A 23,697-nucleotide genomic window follows, 5' to 3' on the forward strand; every position below is an offset into this window, starting at 1 on the left:
CTGCATTTTGACAGTTACTGATGTTTTTGTTGTAGCAGGAATTTAACTGATTTATGCTCAAGCTGTATACTATGTCTTTTGGGCAGCACATGAAATTTCAGTTGAGGTGGTTTTTTTTTTGGCTTAAGTAGGACTGCTTGGGTCTGTCCTACATATATGTTGTTCAGAGGTCAGCCAGATATTTGGCAGAGATTATCCACAGAATAGAGTTCCCCTTCTCTGTCTCTAGAATTCCCTCCTCACTTTAGAGCATCTGAGTTACCCATACTCTGTTTTCTGCTTCTTCAAGCTAAAAAGATGAAGGATTTTCTCTTATACATCTGTCATCTTACTTGGCACGTGGTAGCTCTGCCTTCCAGCTAAAAGGCTTTTTAAAAAAAAAAAAAAAAAGAGAGAGAGAGAGACACGGGGAAATTCACCCAGTGCTGTTCCATTCTTCCTCTTATAGATTATATCCCTCCAGAATCTGCCTGATTTGGGTCACTTTCTTGTGCGTTCAGGTGGTTGTTTTATATTTTGCCAGAATTTGAGATTGTATTGCCAGTAGGGTTGGTCAGATGGGGACTTACAGATTCATCACCAGAAATGGAACCACCTTACAATTTTGTCTGAAACACAAGTGAAGAAAAAGAAAATAGATTCTGTGCATGTGAAATATTTGGCTTTGAAACCCACTGTTTTCTCTAAAAGGAACCTTGGCTTTGTTAGAGAGTCTTTCAACATTTTTAACTTTGTACTGACAGGGGTGATGACTCATGAGGCATTATTTGTTGTTGTCCCGTCGCTAAGTAGTGTCCAGCTCTTTGTGACCCATGGACTGCAGCACACCAGGCTTCCCTGTCCTTCACTGTCTCCTGGAGTTTGCTCACATTCACGTCCATTGAGTCTGTGATGCTGTCTCACCATCTTATCATCTGCCGCCCTCTTCTCCTTTTGCAGTCTTTCCCAGCATCAGGTCTTTTCCATTGAGACAGCTCTTTGCATCAGGTGGTTGAAGTACTAGAGCTTCAGCTTCAGTATCAGTCTTTCCAATGAATAGTCAGGGTTGATCTCCTTTAGGATTGACTAGTTTGATTTCCTTGCAGTCCAAAGGAAAGTACCACAATTCGAAAGCGTCAATTCTTCGGCACTTAGCCTTCTTTATGGTCCAACTCTCACATTTGTACATGACTACTGGAAAAACCATAGCTTTAACTATGCAGACTTTTCTTGACAAAGTGATGTCTTTGCTTTTTAATATGCTATCTAGGTTTCTCCTAGGCATTATTAGGGGAAATATTAAAAGTAAAATAAAATACATCACTAGACCTTGAACAAAATGTACAGTTTTGGACATTGTGACTTTGGTTGTTTGCACATCTTATTTATTAATAATTATTGAATTCCTTATATAGCTATAAAGTTCAGAATTTAGAAACTAAACTCTGGTATTTGGGCAACTGAGTTTAGTATCTGAGGACATAGAGATTAAGATGGGTCAAATGAACCCCAACAGCTGGGGAAAGTGTAATTGAAGTTCATAGAAATCACAAAATCATGAAATCACATAAGGTGAGGATTGACTTGCAAGAGGATAAACTCAGGACAAATACAAGAAGGTAGTATTATTTCATAGAACAGTTCAGTTCAGTCACTCAATTGTGTCCGACTCTTTGTGACCCCATGGACTGCAGCCTGCGAGGCTTCCCTGTCCATCATCAACACCCAGAGCTTCCTCAAGCTCATGTCCATTGAGTTGGTGATGCCATCCAACCATCTCATCCTCTGTTGTCCCTTTCTCCTCCCACCTTCAATGTTTCCCAGCATCAGGGTCTTTTCCAGTGAGTCAGTTCTTCACATCAGGTGGCAAAGTGTTGGAGTTTCAGCTTCAGCATCAGTCTTTCCAGTATTCAGGACTGATCTCCTCTAAGATTCACTGGTTGGATCTTGCAGTCCAAGGCACTCTCAAGAGGCTTCTCCAACACTGCACTTCAAAAGCATCAGTTCTTCGGCACTCAGCTTTCTATAAAGAAACTCTCACATCCATACATGACTGCTGGAAAACCCCACAGATATGAGATGAGAAACTGATTAAGAAATGTAGTAGAATGTGATTTTTTGACCTTTAAAAAATAGAACATAAAACAAGTAGTAAATTAATAGAAACTTAAAAGAGGAGGCAACAGTTGACAAACATAAATGCCTCAAAAGTGACAGGATCATGACAGTCCCATGTGTATTAAGATATTTTTTAGTTATGTCTCTGAGTTTTATAACTGGGAGTTAAGGAAACAAACTTTCCACTCTACTAAGACTGTGGGATTAAGTTGGTCTTTTCCAAAATGATCTTAATTTTGTTGACCACATGGTGGCAGCATATATCCACTGATTTCTGTAATCAGTTTTGGGCTGCTCAAAAAATACTGTCATTGCCAGAGCTTTACTGTGTTACCTTATTTTCCTTTATATTTCTTATTTCATATCTGTTTCCTTAAACCAATCAAATACTATGTCTTCCTAATAAAACTAAGTTGATCTATAACTGGGAGATAGAATTTTAAGAAACAAACTTTTCTGGCATAATATGCCAGATCAAAGGTGTCTCAGTTATTAACCCTGATATCATAATTATACCTAACAGATACATTCAAAGATGTTAAAGCCCCACAAGTACACACTTAGTTATACTTTTATTCATATATTCTGCTACCTGGTGGCATATATGAGATGAAAAACTGATTTAGAAATGTAATAGAAGCTGATTTTTTGACCTTTTAGTAGATTTCTTGAATTTTCTTTCATTAATTTTTTCTACATCTTTAGTTATTTGGAAATAATATCTATTGTAGATACTAACACTGGAAAATAAGGCTCATCTTTTACTTCAAGTTTAGAGTCTTTAAGGGTCAGTAACATAGTCTAATTATAGCATATTTTGAGCTGTTACATATGTGAACTTGTGTATAGTACTTAGTGTTCTCATAAGTGCTGTACTTTTATTTTCTATTTATGAAATCTCTTTGTAATAGGTCAGAATTCTGGTCTAGTGCATGTAGTTAAGCTATTTGCATCTGTTATGCTATTGTAGAGTTATTTTCAGCATGCTTCTTTCATTTCAAAAGAAATAAATGTTAATACTAATAAGGCATTAATGAGTCTGTGTGGAATGACATTAAGTTTCATGTTGTTGTTTAGTCCCAAACTTGTGTCTGAATCTCTAGTTATCCCATGGACCATAGCCCTCCAGGTTCCTCTGTCCATGGGATTTCCCAGGCAAGAATACTGGAGTGGGTTGCCATTTCCTTCTCCAGGGGATCTTCCCAGACCAGGGATCGAACCCACATCTCCTGCATTGGCAGTCAGATTCTTTACCACTGAACCACCAGGGAAGCCCAAAGTTTCATAAGGAAATTATGCAATATTTTTCTCTTATGAGAGCTTTGGTAACTAGGAAGCAAAAGTGTTTTGTTCAAGAGAACTTCCTTGTTTAGGAAACATAGTTACATTTGTTGAGAAAACTTCTGCAAGATTACCTTGAGGCTCATCTTAAGTATTCATACCTGAATAATCCTGTCTTTATTTGAATGAAAATGAAGCATTTCATTAATGATACATACTTGTGATTCAGGTTTTTTTTCATTTCAGGGATTACTTTAACTGTTTGTTTTCTGAAGTTTCTGTTTTATCCTGCCCAAAGATGAATTTAAAATTCCCTTGTTAGATACATGCTATGATGGTACTCATCAGTTATAATTATTTTAGAGTATCTGACAAATTCATTCAGTTCAGTTCAGTCGCTCAGTCGTGTCCAACTCTCTGCAACCCCATGAATCGCAGCATGCCAGGCCTCCCTGTCCATCACCAGCTCTCAGAGTCTACCCAAACCCATATCTATCGAGTCGGTGATGCCATCCTCTGTTGTCCTCATCCTCTGTTGTCCCCTTTTCCTCCTGCCCCCAATCCTTCCCAGCATTAGGGTCTTTTCCAGTGAGTCAACTCTTCGCGTCAGGTGGCCAAAGTATTGGAGTTTCAGCCTCAGCATCAGTCCTTCCAATGAACACCCAGGACTGATCTCCTTTAGGATGAACTGGTTGGATCTTCTTGCAGTCCAAGGGACTGCACTGCACTTATCCTACACTGCAGTTCACAAGCATCAGTTCTTCGGCGCTCAGCTTTCTTCACAGTCCAACTCTTACATCCATACATGACTAATGGAAAAACCATAGCCTTGACTAGATGGACCTTTGTTGGCAAAGTAATGTTTCTGCATTTTAATATGCTGTCTAGATTGGTCATAACTTTCCTTCCAAGGAGTAAGCATCTTTTAATTTCACGGCTGCAATCACCATCTGCAGCGATTTTGGAGCCCCCCAAAATAAAGTCTGACACTGTTTCCACTATTTAACTGTGTAGATCATAACAAATTTTGGAAAATTCTTAAAGAGATGGGAATATCAAACCACCTTACCTATCTTCTAAGAAACCTGTATGTAGGTCAAGAAGCAGCAATTAGAATATGGAACAATGGACTGGTTCAAAATTGGGAAAGGAGTACAATAAGCCTGACTATTGTCACTCTGCTTGTTTAACTTATATACAGGATATTTCATGAGAAATGTCATACAGGCTGGATGACTCACAAACTGGAATCAAGATTGCTGGGAGAAATATCAACAACTTCAAATATGCAGATAATACCACTTAATAGCAGAAAGTAAAGAGAACCTAAAGGGCCTCTTGATGAGGGTTGAAAGAGGAGAATGAAAAAGCTGGCTTAAAACTCAGCATTCAAAAACCTAAGATCATGGCATCCAATCCCCGCATTTCATGGCAAATAGAAGGGGAAAAAGTGGAAGCAGTGACAGATTTTATTTTCTTGGGCTCCAAAATCACTGTGGACAGTGACTGCAGCCATGAAATTAAAAGGTGCTTGCTCCTTGGAAGGAAAGCTATGGCAAACCTAGACAAGATATTAAAGAGCAGAGACGTCTCATCCCTTTGCCAACAAATGTCTGTATAGTCAAAGCTATAGTTTTTCCAGTAGTCATGTATGGATGTGAGAGCTGGACCATAAAGAAGGTTAGCACCAAAGAATTGATGCTTTTGAACTATGTTGCTGGAGAAGACTGTTGAGAGTCCCTTGGACTGCAAGCAGATCAAACCAGTCAATCCTGAAGGAAATCAGCCCTGAATATTCATTGGAAGGACTAATATTGATGCTAAAGATCCAATACTTTGGCTATAAACTTCTCTGTATCAGAGGATGAGATGGTTGGATGGCATCATTGACTCAATGGACATGAGTTTGAGCAAATCCTATGGGACAGTAAAGGACAGGAAAGCCTGGAGTACTGCAGTTCATAGGGTTGCAAAGAGTCAGACAGACTTACAACTTAACAACAACAACAATCAAGAAACATAATTAAAGAGAAGAGTTTTACAAAAACAAGGAGAAATTAATAAAAGTATAATAATGATAGGAAAGTTTATAATGTACTTCCTTCTGAATTGAATATATCTTATAGACATAAAAATGAGTCAGGGCTAGAAGAAATGAGGCAATAATTTTGATTTACTTGTTATAATAGAGTTTAAAATTCCTTGGCCAGGGGATAATCTTTTTTTTTTTTTTTTTAATGTCAATGAAGGGAATTCCCTGGCTGTCCAGTGCTTAAGATTTAATTCCTCCTAGGGGATCTAAGATCCCATAAGCTACACAGGGTGGCCAGTAAATTAATTAATTAATTTAATTCAATGAAAAGTTTACAAAACTATCATGTATATACTTGGCTACATAGTAAAAGATTTAAATGTTAAGGACAGATTTAATAGTTCCTATTTTTATTTTAATTCAGTAGTGGTCATTTAAAGGGGACTGGAAATAAATTTGGAAATTAAGAAACTTTTTTTTAGGTCAAAAGTAATAAACAAGAAAAACACTTTTTAAATCATAGAGTAAATAAAAATATGAAAACAAGAACATTTTACATCAAAATCTTTTAGACTTATTTAGAGCTGTGCCAGAGGAAAATCTATAGCCTTAAATTACCTTTATAATTGAAGAGAAGGATGGAAAATAAAAGCATATAGTAGTCAATTTTAGAAAGAGAAAAGAACAGTAAAATAAGGAGTTTGCGATTATTGGACATTAATTAATATTGCATGTAGCTCTGTGGTGACAGTCTTAAAAACTGAAAGAAATGTCCCAACAAAATGTAGATTACCACACTAAGTAAAAGTGGAGAACTTGAAGAGAAGAATTACTGCAGAGGTATTACACAGTGAATTCTTCAGTCACTAGTCGTGTCTGATGCCTTGTGACCCCATGGATTACAGCACGCCAGGCTTCCCCTTCCTTCACCATCTCCCTGAGGTTGCTCAAACTCATATCCATTGAGTCACTGATGCCATCCAACCATCTCATCTTCTGTTGCCCACTTCTCCTGCCCTCAGTCTTTCCCAGCACCAGGGACTTTTCCAATGAGTCGGCTCTTTGCGTCAGGTGGCCAAAGTTGGATCTTCAGCTTCAGCATCTGTCCTTCCAATGAATATTCAGGGTTGATTTCCTTTAGGATTGACCGGTTTGATCTCTTTCCAAGGGAAACAGTAAGTAAAGGTATATGATTAATGAAGTTACCAGATTCGCCAGACTTCCCAGGTGGCACTGGCAGTAAGGAACCTGCCTGCCAGTGCAGGAGACATAAAAGATGCAAATTCAATCCCTGCATCAGGAAGAACCCCTGGAGAAAGGCTTGGCAACCCACTCCAGTATTCTTGCCTGAGAATCCTATAGACAGAGAAGCCTGGCAGGCTACAGTCTATAGGATCATGAAGAGATGGACACGACTGAAGTGACTCAGGGCACGTGCTCCAGGTTCACAAATATATTGCCCTGGTAGGGTCAGTTGATTTCTATAAGGATAGCTGATTCCAGTTTGTTAAAAGTTGTCGTTTAGTCGCTAAGTTGTATCTGACTGTTTGCAACCCCATGGACTACAGCCTGCCAGGCTCCTCTGTCCATAGGATTTCCCAGGCAAGAGTACTGGAGTGGGTTGCCATTTCCTTCTCCAGGGGATCTTCCCTACCCAGGGATCGAACTCACATCTCCTGCACTGGCAGATGGATTCTTTACCATTCTGTCAGCCAGGAGGCCCATAATTTAACTATACCAAACTAGTACTGAAAAAGATGGAAAGCTCTGAGAAAGATAGTACAAAACAAATCCATCAGCCATTTTTACTTAACGACTAAAGTTGCAGAAATTCTAAATGCTCAAAAATGAATTCTAGCATTTTATCAAAAGAATAGTGCTTTATGTCTAATACAGTATATTTTAGGACAGAAAGAATAAACTGTTGCATCAGCAAGTTAAAGAAGAATACTCATTTAATTGTATCATTAAATGAGAAAAGATTATAAAATTCAGTGAACATTCCTAAGAAGGAGACTAAGTATTTACTTTCAAAAAATGTTAGCAAAATACTTTATCCTAAATGGCAAAACTATAGAACTTTTTCTGTAAAAATCAGTAACTAGACACAAACTTGGGTTGTTTATTATTATCTAACATAGTCTTGGAGGGCCCTAGCAGATGCACTAAGAAGGAAAAACTCTCCATGTAAACTTTTGAAAGGAGATTAAATTTTTTTTCTGTTAGAAACCACCTAAATTTAATGCAGAAATGTATAAGTGATCAATAGCATTTCTTTAGGTTTAGAGAAATAACTGGTAGAGATGGACTTGGGGGAAAATAATTAACTCATGATGCAGATAGTAGGCTTATATGAAGAGGACTATTAAATTGTATTGTTGAACCTGGAAGCACCATATCTTAGGAGAAAAAGTCATAAAAGTAGCATTTTTTCCCATATTAATGTATTAATTAAATTCAGTTATTCTGTATCCCAAGAATTTTCTGATTTTCTGTGTTTGATTTTTTTGGTGGAAGACAGATAATTCTGTCCAAGGATTGGGCTTGAATAAATGATTTTGGCTTATATGAAAAAGTAAGTGTTCTGGAATTGCCAAGAAAAATGTGGTGGAAAAAATTGAAAGGAAGGGGACGTTGAGATGCTTCTCCTACCAAGATCCCACTTTATACTTCAAAACTAAATGTAATATTGACATAGAAACAGATGTCAGTAGAGCAAAATATAGAAATAGATCTAATTATTTACTACAATATTTGGCAACAAACATCTGTCTAGTCAAAGCTATGGTTTTTCCAATAGTCATGTGTGGATGTGAGAGTTGTCCTGTAAAGAAAGCTGAGTGCCGAAGAATTGATGCTTTTGAACTGTGGTGTTGGAGAAGACTCTTGAGAGTCCCCTGGACTGTAAGGAGATCTAACCAGTCCATCCTAAAGGAGATCAGTCCTGAATATTCATTGGAAGGACTGATGCTGAAGCTAAAACTCCAATACTTTGGCCACCTGATGCAAAGAACTAACTCATTGGAAAAGACCCTGATGCTGGGAAAGATTGAAGGCAAAAGGAAAAGGGGACGACAGGATAAGGTGGTTGGATGGCATCACCGACTTGATGAACATAAGTTTGAGTAAGCTCCAGGAGTTGGTAATGGACTGGGAAGCCTAGAGTGCTGCAGTCCATGGGGTTGCAAAGAGTCAGACACAACTGAGTAACTGAACTGAACTGATTTACCACAATAGCCATAGTTCAATTCAGTTGAGAAAGAATATTTTTTAGTATAAGGGTCCTAGCACAAGTGGGTGATACTCATCTGTTAAAAGAAAAGTTGATTGTCACATTTTATACTATATACATGTATTAATTCTAGTTGGATTAAAATTTTTCAAAGGAAACCTAGGCCATTACTTCAACAATCATGCCAATTTTTAGCTCAGGGTCCACGTGCCTCTAGGTGGAATGGGAAAAACATTATTTTCACTTCTCACCGAAATTTAGAGCTTTAGTTATAAATGCCACAGTAGGTTTGTCCCTGCCTAGAGCTCTGTCAGCATTAGAATTCAGGTATTTTCCTATCACAGTGTAGTTACCACAAGTATCTTTAGAGATAGGCTCATCACTATTCCAACCCTAGCGTAGTTGTTAGACTCCTCACTAGATCTTATCTTAATGCAGTAAGGGAAAAAAGGTCATATGTCGGGCTTCCCCAGTGATCCAGTGGTTAAGAATCTGCCTTGCAGTGCAAGGGACTCTGGTTTGATTAAGATTCTAAGTGCCACAGAGCAGCTCAGCCTGGGAGGTACAATGCCTGAATCCACGCTCTAGAGGTTGTGAGCTGCGCCAACTGAAGCCCTGGTGCTCTTCTACAAGAGAAGCCCATACACCACAGTGAACATTACCTCCCACTCACTGCAGCTAGGGAAAGCCTAAGTGCAGCCACAAAACCCCACACAGCCAAAAAGTCTTTTTTTTTTTAAGACAATAAAAAGACTCAATTTTTCAAAAGAACATGTATGACTTTAAAAAATATTTCAGTAGTTTTACTGCAGTATGCAATTAATACTTGAATGACATGGGGTGCTGACCCTCTGCACAGTTGAAAATCCGCATAGACCTTCTAGTCAGCCCTCCCTACCTGTGTTTGGACACAGATTTAAGCAATTCTGTGTTTACGGATTCAACCAACCACAGATCGTGTAGTATTGTAGTATTTATTATTGAAAAATATCATCATGTAAGTGGACTTGCACAGTTGAAACCTGTTAGTTATTCAAGCGTCAGCTGTAATGTGTTTCCTTTGTAATTCTGCATTATTTTTATTTTTGATTTTGGAAACTTTAGTCTCCGAAGGGATTCACAGTTGTCACCAGATTGCTAGTGGAGTCCAGGGCACAGAAGAGTCTCAAAAATTCCTAATTTATATGATTATTAGCAGTACTTCTCAAACTCTAATGTAAATACAAGTCACCTGGGGATCCTGTTAAAATGAAAACTGACAGAGTAGTTCTGGGTCGGGGCCTGAGACTGTTCATTGTTAGGATGCCTCCCAGCCTGTGCCCCTTCATGGACTGAACTATGAGTAGCTAAGTTTTGGACTGAGTTGTCCAACATAGTGGTCATGGCCACTTGAGGCTATTTAATTAAAATTTATGTTCTCAGTTTTACTAGCCACAGGTGGTTAGTGACTAGCCTATTGAATGGTACAGATGTAGAACATTGTCATCGTTGCAGAAAGTTCTATTGGACAGTGTTCTAGAGGTTGGAGTAGTCTTAGCCAAGACAGAGAAACAAAAAGCTTTAAGAGAAAAAAGTAAAAAGGAAGCCACAGGCAAAGTTTAATATTTAAAGAACACATTTGGTACAAAAATTGGAATGTAGATGATCCAAAGTTAGTATCAGTACTGCTTAAAGCTCTTAGAAATTAACATGAAAAAGACAACCCAATAGAAAAATAGAGAAAGACTATAAATAGATATTTCACAGAAAGTACAGATCCAGATGTCCAGGTGCTCAAACTAACTAGCATTTTGGGAAATATTATACAATTAAAATAACAATGAGAACTCAGGTTGGCAAAAATGGAAAAGGTCTAATATCTATGTAGGTATAAGAGAAAAGATACAAACATTGCTGGCGGAAAAGTGAACTGCTGTAATCTCTTGGAAAGACATCTGGCAGCATCAGTTAAAATGAAAAAGAAGCACTCCTCAGCGCAACAATCCAGTGGCGCTCGAACCTTGTCCCATGGAGTAAAATACTAACATGTAAGACTGTGCACAGGGAGGTTTCCTGTAGCAGGTGCTGGAAGGGGAAAGGAGGGACAGGAAACAATAAATTCTAGTCAATAAAACAACAAGAAAATGGTTACATAAACAATATACAGTGCACACTGGAATTTTCTGTAGTCGTTGACAAGAGAGAATTGGAGAATATCAGTTATTTTAGGATTTACCCAAGGAACCTATCTTCCCATTTGTGTTGTTTTCATGAGTATACGAATATGGAGAAGAAGAGGGAAAAATGCATGTTATATAACGTGAGTCACCTGAGGATGCAGATGGTATATCAAAGAGAAGAGAGGGAGGAAAGAGATTAAAAATATGAAATTTCCTTCTCTTTAACTAGTATGTAGGATAGTTCCACAGTATATATCAGTTGCTCAGTTATGTCTGAGCAAGTAAGGATGTATGATGCAACAACAGGTGACTTATTAATGGTAAAAGAAAGTCACCTTTGCTTTACTAGTAAATTGTCATAGTTATTTTAAATACTTCCACAGTTTAAATGTGCACAAAAAAATTTATGTAAATAATTCTTAGTGACTCCATGGACTGTAGCCTGCCAGGCTCTTATGTTTATGGAATTTTCCAGGCAAGAATACTGGAGTGGTTTGCCATTTCCTACTACAGGGTATCTTCCCGACCCAGGTATCAAACCCACATATCTTGGGTTTCCTGCATTGGCAGGCTGATTCTTTACCAGTGAACTCCCATGGAAGCCCCAAGTTTTCCCTTTAAAAAAGCTTAAACTTTTGTTTGACCTTATATTTATTGAAAAGATATTGAAAATTATCATGTCATATATTGAAATTTTCATGTTCTTTTTAGCTTACTTTTTATATTCAGTTTTGTCTTCCCGCCACCACCCCCCCCCCCCCAACACTTTAAAGAAGAAGTCTAAATTTTTTGAAAAAGATTGTATTTCTTGAGGATCTTAACAACAAGTAGTAGTCTCTGGCAGCAAACAGATGGTTGTCTCTTAAAGGAACAGTCTTTAACAATCAAAGATTAATTAGGTTTCTTGTTCTTTTCAATATTTACTTGCTGGGAGTAGGTTATAGGCAATGTGAAACTTGTAAGAGTTCTGAGGAGTGAATTCTCATGTTCTCAGAATAGCTAATTTCATTTCTACTTCTCTTAGCTGCTCTATTTCTCCCCAGGCAAGAGATCACTTCATTTATTGAAGATTTATTTTGACTTGTAGGTTACCATTCTTTTCTCAGTATCTGTGGTGTGAGAGACAAAAGATTTAAATGATGCTTAGAAATTGTATCTAAAGTAATTGCCTTTGGGTTTATGCAGCTGCTAATTGTTTAAAATATGCCTATTTAATTGAATCTTTGAATACATTTTTATTTTTGTGGAAAACATTTATTCAATGTTATCTTGTTATGATTTTTATAATATGTTTTAAGGAATAATTGTAGTAATTATTTTCAAGGAAGGGAATCTAAAGTTAACTATGAATTATGCCTGTGCCATATTTTAACCTGTAAAATTTGCAGTTAAAGTTTTTTTTTTTTTTAACAGCCTGGATTTGGGCAGTAGATAATATTAACTTCCAGTCAATCGTTTTATAGGTTCCATGGATAGAATCTGTAAAAATCAGGAACTTGAAGTTAAGAAAGGAATGAACTATTTATGAATTCAAGAACCTGAATTCTAGCCCTATCTCTGCTCAGTCTGGAATCTGGGACAAAAACACTTAACCCCTTCAGGCCTTAGTGTTCTTATCTTGGAAATAAGAAGATTCTTATTTCTCGTGTTATCTCGTGTTTCTTTCATCTCTGAAATTCTGTAATTGTGTCCTGCTCAGCTGCTGTTGTTTGGAAATAAAGACTTTATTTAAAGGTCTAATGGTTGATAACTTTGCCAAAACACCGTGTAACATAATTTTTTTTGTTTTTATATTGAACAGCAGAGAAACACAGAGTGAAAAACAGTGTTTCTTCCATTGCTCTCTGCCCTCTTCCCTTCCGCTGTGACGCTCACGTGCATGTCTCCGTTTCCATTCCTAAGACCAGCATCCCTGCAGAACTCCTCCCCAGTTAACGTTTTCTTGGTTAAAGTCTCTTGCTTCACTTTTTTAAAGCTTTAAAAAATTTTTCTTTAATAAAGCAATTAATAAAGAAATTGTAACTGACATTTTACACAAAGAATACATGTTTAACCACCATCCAGACTAAGAAATGGAAGCTCCTTTCACGCACCTTTTCTCAAAATCTTTGAGATGTTTCAACTGAGGGGTTTTTTTTCAGATGATAATTTTCGTTTCAGTTGGAAAACCCATTTATTAATCCTTAATTGTTAAAGTTGCTTTTTCTACATTTTGAGCTTGTTGTCTTAAATGCTAGTGCTGCATAGTCCCTTTATATCAACGTTAGTTGACTCTGCACGCATTTCCAGTGTAACTACTGTGTGAGGTTCCTGGGTATAACCAGAGATCCAACAGGACTTCAGGGAGCTTCAGAGTGGGTGTGTAGAAAACCAAGGGTTAGAGACAAGGCAAGGAACATGCAGCTACAATAACAGACTTATTTTCAGGCTAGCGGTAGCCTTGTATTATTTCCTATTATGAATAATTTAGGAGATGAAAAAAAATGACATTAAGCCCAGCAATCAAAATCAGTTCCATTCTAGATACAGAGGAGACCTGCAAACTGAAATCTTCTCAGTGACTTGGTTTGTCCTTGATATCCCTGTGCAGTTTTTTGGTTTTTTTGTTTTCCTTTATTGAAAGAGGACACTGAGACTTGCTGTTAACCAAACCTGTTTACTTTTTATTTAGACATTTTCTGCTAGAAAGAGTTGGTGATTGGAAATTTTGTTTTCTTTTTTACGTTTGAAAAAATTAAGTTTTTTACTTCTTTGAATTCAGTCAATTTAATATCCTGTTTAGCTCCTTCTTTTCCAATTTTTGTTGTTGTTCAGTTGCTCAGTCATGGCCAACTCTTTGCGACCCCATGGACTGCAGCATGCCAGGCTTCCCTGTCCTTCACCATCTCCCGAAACTTGCTCAAACTCATGTCCGTTGTGTTGGTGATGCCATCCAACCATCTTGCTCTGTCGTCCCCTTCTCTTCCTGCCTTCTAGCTTTCCTAGCGTCAGAGTCTTTTCCAATGAGTCAGCTCTTCGCATCAGGTGGCCAAAGTGTTGAAGCTTCAGCATCAGGTCTTCCAATGAATATTCAGGACAGATTTCCTTTAGGATTGACTGATTTGATCTCCTTGTAGTCCAAGGTAATCTCAAAGGGACTCTCAAAAGTCTTCTCCAACACCGCAATTCAAAAGCATCAATTCTTCGGTGCCAGCCTTCTTTATGGTCCAACTCTCACATCTGTACGTGACTACTGGAAAAATCATAGCTTTGACTATCTTTAGCCTTAGCCTTAGGAGAAGGCAATGGCAACCCACTCCAGTACTCTTGCCAGGAAAATCCCATGGACGGAGGAGCCTGGTAGGCTGCAGTCCACAGGGTCGCACAGAGTCGGACACGACTGAAGCAACTTAGCAGCAGCAGCAGCAGCAGCCTTAGCCTTAGCCTTAAAGTTTTCTTTCTCTTGTTGGTTTTCTTTCTCTTTTTGGTGTTCTTTCTCTTTTTGGTGTTCTTTGTCTTGTTGGTGTTCTTTCTCTTGTCAGTGTTCTCTGCTTCCTCCCTGTCTTTTTATTGAAACTGCCTGACAGAATCTCAACTCCTGATTTTTCTACCTGAGCACTACTAAAGAAAATCACAAAGGCAGTAACACAGCTATAAGTTTATTGTTACCGACTTTGAATGGGCCCACACAATTGTGCTGTAATTCAATTTTTTTCTAGTTTTCTCCTTTTTCACAGCAGTTATTTTAGGCATTCAACACTTCATATCTCTAGCTCTCAGCTTTCCTCCTCTCTCTTTCTCAGCAAATGAGTTGGTGTTTCATTCCACAGAGAAAATGGAAATCTTCAGATGAGAACTGCCAGTTTCTTGCCACAAACCTGTTTACATCTGTACGGTTTCTGTTTTGTTTGTTCCTACTGTTTGTGGTGGCAAGAGGCTTGCTTTCAAAGAGTAGAAAATTATATGCCTCCAGAAACCAAGAGATGATATAAAATCTGTGAACCAGTAGGGTAAGAAGTGGTTCTGTGGCTTGCTGGGAATTGATAGGAGCTACCTGAAGACATCCAAATGCAAGTTTTAAATACTCTTGTCAGCTGGAGCAAAGCCTGCCTTGATCAGCATGCCTGCTGGGCTAAAGACTAGTCTTCACAGAGAAAATGGAGCCTTCTCAGGGGCTTTACCCCCCAACCCTCACCATGCCTGTTTTCTCCAGTATCAGTACCTCTTTTTCTATTCTTTCATATCTATATTTAGACATTCTCAAGCAATCCCATTCTTGGAACCTTTCATGTATCCCTGTTTTCTTGTCTAACTACTCTACTTTCTCTACTTTTAAACTGAAGAGAGAATTGCCTTCTGCTCTGGTGTTTGACAGATTTCAGTTGGAGTCTTTACCATACTGTTTGTGAGCTCTGAGGTTCTTATCCTCTCCAAGCCTACTTTCTTCAACCATAAAAATGAGATGAGGATAATATTAATAATATGCCCGGTCATAGAGTTAAATATTAAAGAATGTAGGTATACTATTAATAGCGCCAAAAAGGTCATATTGAGTCCTTTGCTTACATACATTTGCTTTAGCCCCTGGCAGTCTGTCTTCTGTTCCCATCCCTGAAGCCCTAATGTGTTGTTTGTGGGTTTTGTCCCCAGTAGTCATTGATAGCCCTGACAGCCTCGCCTCCTTAAAGTAGTTGTTTGGTTGTCCCTGCCGCACACCCCAGGCTCACCCTCTGCTTCTGTGAATATTCCCTCGGGTTCCTTTGACTCTGTCCTTCCCTCACCCTTTAAATGTTTATCTTCCTCAGCATTCTGTCTCAGCCTTTGTGCAGTTGAGCTATCAGTTTAGCTAGAATCTCTCTGGTAGCCAAAGCAAAGAAAGAGCATTGCGATGATATTAATGTATAGTTCATGGTCGTTTACTATGTGTTAGGCATTTTTATAAGCGCTTTACATGTGTCCCTTGGTATAATCTGCACAGCAGCTCCGTGGGCCAGTGAGGTAGATAAGAGCATTGACGTCCTGAGAGGTAAACCCCCTCCAAGAGCTGCTGCAGGTAATTTAGTTCTAGGCAGGTGAATTCTGGAGATCTCTGTCCTAATCATAACACTATATGTTCTCCCCCAAAACAGATGATTAGTAATGCTTAGAAAGGTAAGAACTGGAAACTACAGCATCTTCTGGGACATAGATCTGAAATGGTATGTGTGGTGATTTTTTGGGGGAGATGAGAGTCTCCTCAGCTTTGATCTGCTAATAAATAACTCTTAGTAACATTTCATCCCCATGGAGAACGTCAGTGCAGAATAGTATTACCAACACAGAACACACCCAGTATCATTTTTCCGTGATTACATTTTTCATATAGCCATCTGATAGAAATTTAGAGCTAACATTTCACAGTCAGGCCTAATAGTTTAAAAGGGACATAAACACTGTCTTAGTCATCTTTGTATCTACAGTATCTAGCCCAGGACCAGTCACTTAGAAATAGTTGAGTCAGTCTGTGACCTGCATGTGACCGCACTGAGCTCGTCAGCTCCTTAAAAAAGAATGACTTGGGACAGGATGTATTTCACGTGACAGGTTCTGGGGGTAGAGCTGATGATCACTTGCAAGATCTGCTGAGTTCAAAGGGTCAGAAGTAGAAACTCCATCCCTATGTCCTGCTTCTCCTCCCCATTTCCATATTCATGTTTTTCTTCATTAATTTATTGTATTTATTTCATTCTTACTGTATACCAAGTCCTGTATAAAATAATGGAGATCCAATGGCAAACAAGATAAAGTCCCTGCCCTTAAGATGTTTACACTCTGGTGTGAAAAAACTAATTTGATAATACACTAAGATCAGTACTCTAAAGGGAGTATTGATAGTATTCAGGTCTTCAGGCAGTGAGAACAGGTTAGAGGAAGCAGTGTGTTCAGAGAACCTCAGATCTTCATTAGGGTGAACTGTGAATGTGAGAAATGGTGAGAAATGAGGCTCGTAGGAAGCAGGGCCAAGTGCGCATTTAAGGCTTGTACTTCTGCTCCTCTGCCACATGTCTGCAATCCCTTTCTCCTCGTTTGATGAGTACGAGAAAGCTCAGTGTAGAAATGTGTTCCAGGCACTACAAAACTCCTTTTTTGCTGAATACCACAACTGAAACTGCACGGTTAATCTTTTCAGTAACTATTTTTCATTGTGAATGTTTGATATTCATGTGGCTCTTTGCCTGTCATTGTGAACTCTTCAAGAACAGGGGCAGTGTTTCATTCATTTCTGTGTCTTTCGCATCTAATAGTAACTCAGTAAATGTTGAAAATGTCATTAGCATATGTAGTCATTTTATGTGTTATGCTATTCACCAAAGCATAGTTGTCCTATTTTTCTATGAAAAACAGAGTTCAATTTTTTTAATATAAATTTATTTATTTTAATTGGAGGTTAATTGCTTTACAATATTGTATTGGTTCAAGTTTTAAACAAATGAACTTATAGACTACTCAGTGAGTTTAAGATTACTGGCCTTTGAGTAAGGAAAAATTACTAAATAGAAAAATTGAGAATTTTTTAAAATTACAAAGATACTCACAGTTCAACAAAAGCATTCAATACAGAATTTGGTCAAGTATGTTTAGTTTGAATGGTTTGTTACTGTTTTTGACCTATAGACTTATGAGGAAGATCGCAGAAACTACTCTGAGCTTCAAATTAGATGTCAACGTTTGGCCTTAGAATTAGCAGACACAAAACAGTTAATTCAGCAAGGTGACTACCGTCAAGAGAACTATGATAAAGTTAAGAGGTAAGTAGTTAAGATGTCTTTGTTACTTGTTCTCTTTTTTAGCATGCATCAGAGTCACTTGAATTCTTACCATCAACATCATTAATGCTACTTTATAGCTCTCTTTTTTTTCTGTTTCCATAGTTTTTTCTTTTCTAAAATGTCATATAGTTGGAACCATGCCACACAGAACCTTTTCAGATTGGCTTCTTTGACTTAGTTATATACATTTAAGTTTCCTCCATATCTCTTCATGGCTTGATAGATCATTTGAATAATGAATAGTATTCTATTGAATAGTACTCATTGAATAATAATATTCCATTGAATGATGAATAATATTCCACTATCAAGATGTACCACAGTTTACTTATTCATTCACCTGCTGAAGGACATCTTAGTTGCTTCCAGGTTTTGGCAGTTAGGAATAAGGCTGCTATACAAATTCATGTGCCAATTTTTATATGGACATAAATTTTCAACTCCTCTGGGTAAATACCAAAGAGTGTAAACATACTCATATGGTAAGAGTATGTTTAGTTTTGTAAGAAACCAGCCAAGTGTCTGTCCCAAAGTATCTGTACCATTTTGCATTTTCACCAGCAGTGAGTGAGAGTTCCTGTTGCTCCACACCCTTGCCAGTATTCATTATCAGTGTTCTGGATTTTACATTCTAATAGGTGTGTACTCATATCTCATTGCTTTAATTTGCATTTCTTTGATGACAGGTGCTATGGAACATCTTTTCATGTACTTAGTTACCATCTGTATATCTCCTTTGGTGAGGTATCTGTTAAAGTCTTTGGCTTATATTTTAATTGGGTTGTTTGTTTTCTTACTGTAAGTTTTAAGAGTTCTTTGTATATTTTGGATAATAGTCCTTTATCAGATACATCTTTGGCAATATTTTCTCCCAGTCTTGCCATGTCTTCTTATTCTCTTGATATATACCTTATTCTTTATTGTATAAAAGCGTGTAGTTTTGGCAGCTTGGTGAGTTTAGATTGTCTTTTTATATCAGTTGTTTTTATTTTATTTAGAAGTTGCTTTTGCCTTTTTAAATGTGATAGGAACCCAGGGAAATCCTATGTGTATAAATATTTTTGAACTCTTACTTGACTGTTTTTATTTTATGGAGTGAATTTAAGTACTTTGCAGTTTTATCTAAAGTGTTTTCAGCTATTTCTTTTCAACAAAAGGCACATACACTTTCAAAAAAATGATACTTTCTGAGGATATGTTTCCCATTGTGTTGCTGCTGAACAGCTATAGCATATAATTTTCCTTTTGCTGGAATAGACTAATGAACCACTACTTAGCTATATGCCCTTAGGAAATCTCTAATTATTCTAAGCTTAAGTTTTGTCATTTGTGAGGTGGTACTAATACAATAACTACACTGTATAAATTTAGAAGATTGAATAATTTTTATGAAAGTATATATGTGTGCATATATACCCATATATAGAGATTATTGTAAGTGTTCACTCCTGTGTCTACTTGTACCTAAAACAATTCTTAAACCATTGTAGTCACTCAGTGAGTGTTTGTTAAATGAATGAATGCTTTATAAACTGTAAAACACCGTAAGTAAATTTGCAAGGATTTGGGAATATGACGTTGGTACTCCTACTCCCGGCATGACTGGCATGCAGTGTGTGTTACTATGTATATATTTTTATATCAAAATGTAGAGATTATTAGAGCTTGAAATCCATGACAGCTATACGATTGGGTTCTCAAATAGAGCTAGATTTCAAAAGAATCATTTAAAAATGAAGTAGATTGTGATGATAAGATGATACTTTGAGTTGGTGTTTTGATGATCTCTCAGGGCTTCCCTGTGGCTCAGCTTGTGAAGAATCCAGCTGCAGTGTGGGAGACCTGGGTTCGATCCGTGGGTTGGGAAGATCTCCTGGAGAAGGGAAAGGCTACCCACTCCAGTATTCAGGCTGGAGAATTCCATGGACTGTACTGTCTGTGGGGCCACAAAGAGTCAGGCACGACTGAACAACTTTCACTTTCTGCCACTATAAATCTATAGCAACAATAGGTAAAATATGAAAGGAGAAAACTAAAAGGCATAGTCATCAAAATAATCCAGAGTGGCCATGAAAGGATGGGTAAATGAGCCAAGATGAGCCATGAGTTGATAGTTCTTTATGGTGAGTGATGAAAGCAGGGAGTGGGGTGGGGAGGTGTCTCATTTTATCATCTTTATATATATTTATATATATATATATGTATATATATGTTTTCTACAATGAGAATCTAAGAAATAAAACTATAATAAACATCATCATGTGCTAGAAATGGAACAAGAAAACAACCAGGCAAGGGTGGCTCAAGCTGAGAATCCTTTGGTTTACTCAGTAGAATGAATGGAGTTTTAAAAATTGGTCTGATCACAAAAATATAAACTGGGAGAAAAAATCACTTTAATGTCCTTGATAAATTCTCACAAATGTACAGAAGAGAACAGGTATATTGTAATTAACTGCATCATTATTAGAAAGAATTCAAATGCTTTTTGACAGCAGCATGGAGAGCAGGTTATATTAAAAAAAAGAAAATAGATTATAATTTATTTCTATAATATAATTCTGTGTGACAATTAAAATAATTAAATTAGACCTGATTGTATATATTTGCTCGCTCAATCGCTTCATTTGTGTGCAACTCTCTGCAACCCCATGAACTGTAACCCACCAGGCTCCTCTGTCCATGGGATTCTCCAGGCAAGAATACTGGAGTGGGTTGCCATTTCCTTCTCCAGGAGATCTTCCCGACCCAGGTATCAAACCCACATCTCTTTATATCTCCTGCATTGGCAGGCGGGTTCTTTACCACTGGCGCCACCTGGGAAGCCCCTAGTGTATATGGATAAGTCAAACACATTTAATTTTAAGAAGCAAAATGCATATGCCCATCTTTCTTTTTTACACTAAAAAATCATAGCAAAAGTCATTACCTTGTGAGAATAAAAACATTTGTATGTAAAGACATAAAACAGTTAACATGAACCAGAGTGTTAATACTGATAGTCATCTTTAGTTAGTAGGTTTATGGGTGATTGTTATTTTTTAACTTGTGCTTTGCTCAAGTATAAATATGCTATTTTGTTAAGCAGAAGAAATCTTAGAAGTCATCTTTCTGAATGAGTTATTGAAAATCTGATGAAAAGAAAAACAATTTTTAATAGCTCTCCCATGGAAACACCAGGAGAGTAGCTGAAATAAAGGGCAAAGAAACTGATTCTGGCTATAGAAGAAAAGTTAAGAAATAGTAAATCTGTTTCTCTGCTCATTTTTTAAGATATCTGTTTGTAGGTTTGGTCCAATTCTTAGTTTTTCTGTGTTGGGGAAAGAGCTCATCTAAGAATGGAAATTAGAATCTCTGGGTAATCATGAACAATTTGTGAATGAAGCAGTCACAAGAATGCCTGCCTGTGTATCAGCAACACAATCTGAGTAATGAGTGAAGGGCTTTTGAGCCTAACAACTGAAAGCCTAGAGCCATGTTTAAATTCTTTAAAAGTTTTGACTTCCAGATTAGATTGAAGATGATTAGTGAAAAGACACCAGAGTATACCTTTAAAAGTTTTATTGTTTACTTTTGTCAGTGTAGCTTACATATTTATTTTTTACAGATAATAAATTTATATTTATCTGAGCAAGATCTCAAAGAGTCTCCTAAATTTGAAAAGCAGATACTTTATTGTTCACAGAATGACACTGAAATATCTCTGTTCAGTTTCCTGAAATATAATCACCCCTTTTAAAATGCTTGTTATAAAAAGAGATGTAGAATTTACATATGTACTTGAGTTCTAGTTTAATAAAAACAAATGTATTTGAATTTTATAGTGAGCGTGATGCACTTGAACAGGAAGCAACTGACTTAAGGAGAAAATATGAAGTACTTGAAGCCTCTCACATAACTCAAGCTAAAGAAAGAAGTGAATTATCAAAAGAGGTAAGCTTATAGAGTCACTTGTTTGTTTGTTTTTAATATTCATTTGTTTGGGTGCACTGGGTCTTCACTGAGGCACGCAGGGTCTTTATTGTGTCATGGTCTTTTGAGATCTTTGTTCCGTTGCATGTGGAGTCTTAGTTCCCTGACCAGGGATTGACCCTACATCCCTGCATGGCAGGGTGGATTCTTTAACCACTGGACCACCAGGGAAGTCCCGAGTCACTTGTTTTTTTATTGTACAGTGATTGTGGACATAGCCCAGGGCAAGAATTGTGAGAGGGAAATTGTTTCTTTTTTGATATAGTTGCTGGAAAGAAGGGACTTTTTAGTAGCTCTGTTTGGATGGAAATTTTCATGATAAGAATTAGCCTCTTTATATGTTGAGCACAAGCACAAATGAAAGAAATAATTCAGTAAACCTTGAAAAGTAAGATGACATTGCTCTGGACACTCTGTCTCTGCCTGTGTATAGGTAGCCACCTTACAGCAGACTGTTACTTTACTGCAAAAGGATAAAGAGTATCTCAACCGCCAAAACATGGAGCTTAGTGTTCGCTGTGCCCACGAAGAGGATCGTCTTGAAAGACTTCAAGCTCAACTTGAAGAAACTAAAAAGGCTAGAGAAGAGATGTATGAAAAATACGTAACATCCAGGCAAGATTTACATGATTTTCCATAAAAATAGATGTCAATCAAACCATCTTCTTTGAGGGAACTCCTGGCTTTGGGGACAAATAAGGTTTATAGGATAATGTTAAGATAATTGTTTTTGTTTCTTCACAAGATACTCATATTCTAACTGATTTTTTTCTGAAGACATTTTGTTTTTTTCCAAAAGCCTGTTTTTTTTAGGTAGGGAGATCTACACTGTTACTGTTTTTATTAATTTTTTAAAATGATATAATCTTTTTAGCTCCCAGTGACTTAAATCTCTATATAAGTGTTTTAAGAAAGTATTTATATACTTTTATATATTTAATGTTAGTTGCTCAGTCATGTCCAACTCTTTGTAGCCCCATGGACTGTAGACTGCCAGGCTCCTTTGTCCATGGGATTTCTCAGCAAGAATCCAGGAGTAGGTTGCCATTTCCTACTCCAGGGGATCTTCCTGACCCAGAGATAGAACCCAGGACTCCTGCATTGTGGACAGATTCTTTACCATCTGAGACACTGTATGTTTATATGCCTCATATATGTCTCTTCAGAAGGTATGTATTTTATCAGCATTTTTGTGAGCATTTCAAAAACTAAAATTCTGAATTTTATCCTTTAAGACTTCATATATTCGTAACATTTTTCTCAGCTGGTGGTATTTTTCATCAGTTTGTGCTTCTGCTAATACCCTATGTAATGCTTTGTGACTTTGCTAAGAGATCACAGTGGCTGTGGTTGTTGTGCTTAGAAGGAAAGTTTTTGTCAAGAGTCCACGAGGGTCTTTTTTTTTTTTTAAGATTGTCCCCTAATATGCACCACATCAGATTATTATTTCTAAATGAAGTGCATTCCACAATGCATTGGTTTAAAAGTCTTTGGCCATATGCATTAAAAACTATTAGTAAAATATTTTTGAAGATGAATAATTATCCAACATGAACTAACATTTTTTATAGTAATTAAGCTTTTGGGGCAGTATGTTTAAAAGGAAATCTTAGATGGAACTACTTTGAAAAAGTATTTTTAGGAATTATAAAACTTTATATCTAATACTGTTTTTTTAAGGAACATTGTATATAGAGCATATTTGATGTAAGGTATTAAAATCTTACACGAGGGGCAAAGACCTATTTCTTTCACCAAAAAAAAATAATAATAATAATGGATATTCCTTTTGACTCCTTTCAGAGACCGTTATAAAACAGAATATGAAAATAAACTACGTGATGAACTGGAACAGATCAAATTGAAAACTAATCAAGAAATCGATCAACTCCGAAGTGCCTCTAGGGAAATGTATGAACGAGAAAACAGGTAAAAAAGGAAAGTAGGACATTTCTGTGATATTTTATTGGTGTTTGAAGCTTATAGTTTTATTGAAATTAAACTTTAGTTCACAATGTAATGTCTTTTTTAATATGTTAGAGAAAGTTTATCATAAATCTGAATCTAAGTATAATGAAATATTAAAGTTCTCAGGCCTTTGATAACTAGCTTACAACAGGGTTTGTCAGACATTAG

General features: G+C 37.1%; 1 protein-coding gene across 4 annotated transcripts in view; it reads left to right on the forward strand.

Annotated features, from left to right (window-relative positions):
• The window catches only part of PIBF1 (progesterone immunomodulatory binding factor 1), a 230,826-nt gene that overhangs the window by 31,665 nt on the left and 175,464 nt on the right, over positions 1-23,697 (forward strand). For all 4 annotated transcript variants that reach the window (XR_011259599.1, XM_069602323.1, XM_069602324.1 and 1 more), the window contains 4 exons: positions 17,435-17,568; positions 21,414-21,522; positions 21,995-22,176; positions 23,365-23,490. Coding sequence is in view for 3 of the 4 variants with exons in the window: in XM_069602323.1 (XP_069458424.1) it covers positions 17,435-17,568; positions 21,414-21,522; positions 21,995-22,176; positions 23,365-23,490 (551 nt within the window). In the remaining variant the exon portion in view is untranslated. The remainder of the gene's footprint in view (positions 1-17,434; positions 17,569-21,413; positions 21,523-21,994; positions 22,177-23,364; positions 23,491-23,697) is intronic.

This window comes from Ovis canadensis, chromosome 10 (genome assembly GCF_042477335.2).
Source record: "Ovis canadensis isolate MfBH-ARS-UI-01 breed Bighorn chromosome 10, ARS-UI_OviCan_v2, whole genome shotgun sequence".
Taxonomy (NCBI): Eukaryota; Metazoa; Chordata; class Mammalia; order Artiodactyla; family Bovidae; genus Ovis; species Ovis canadensis.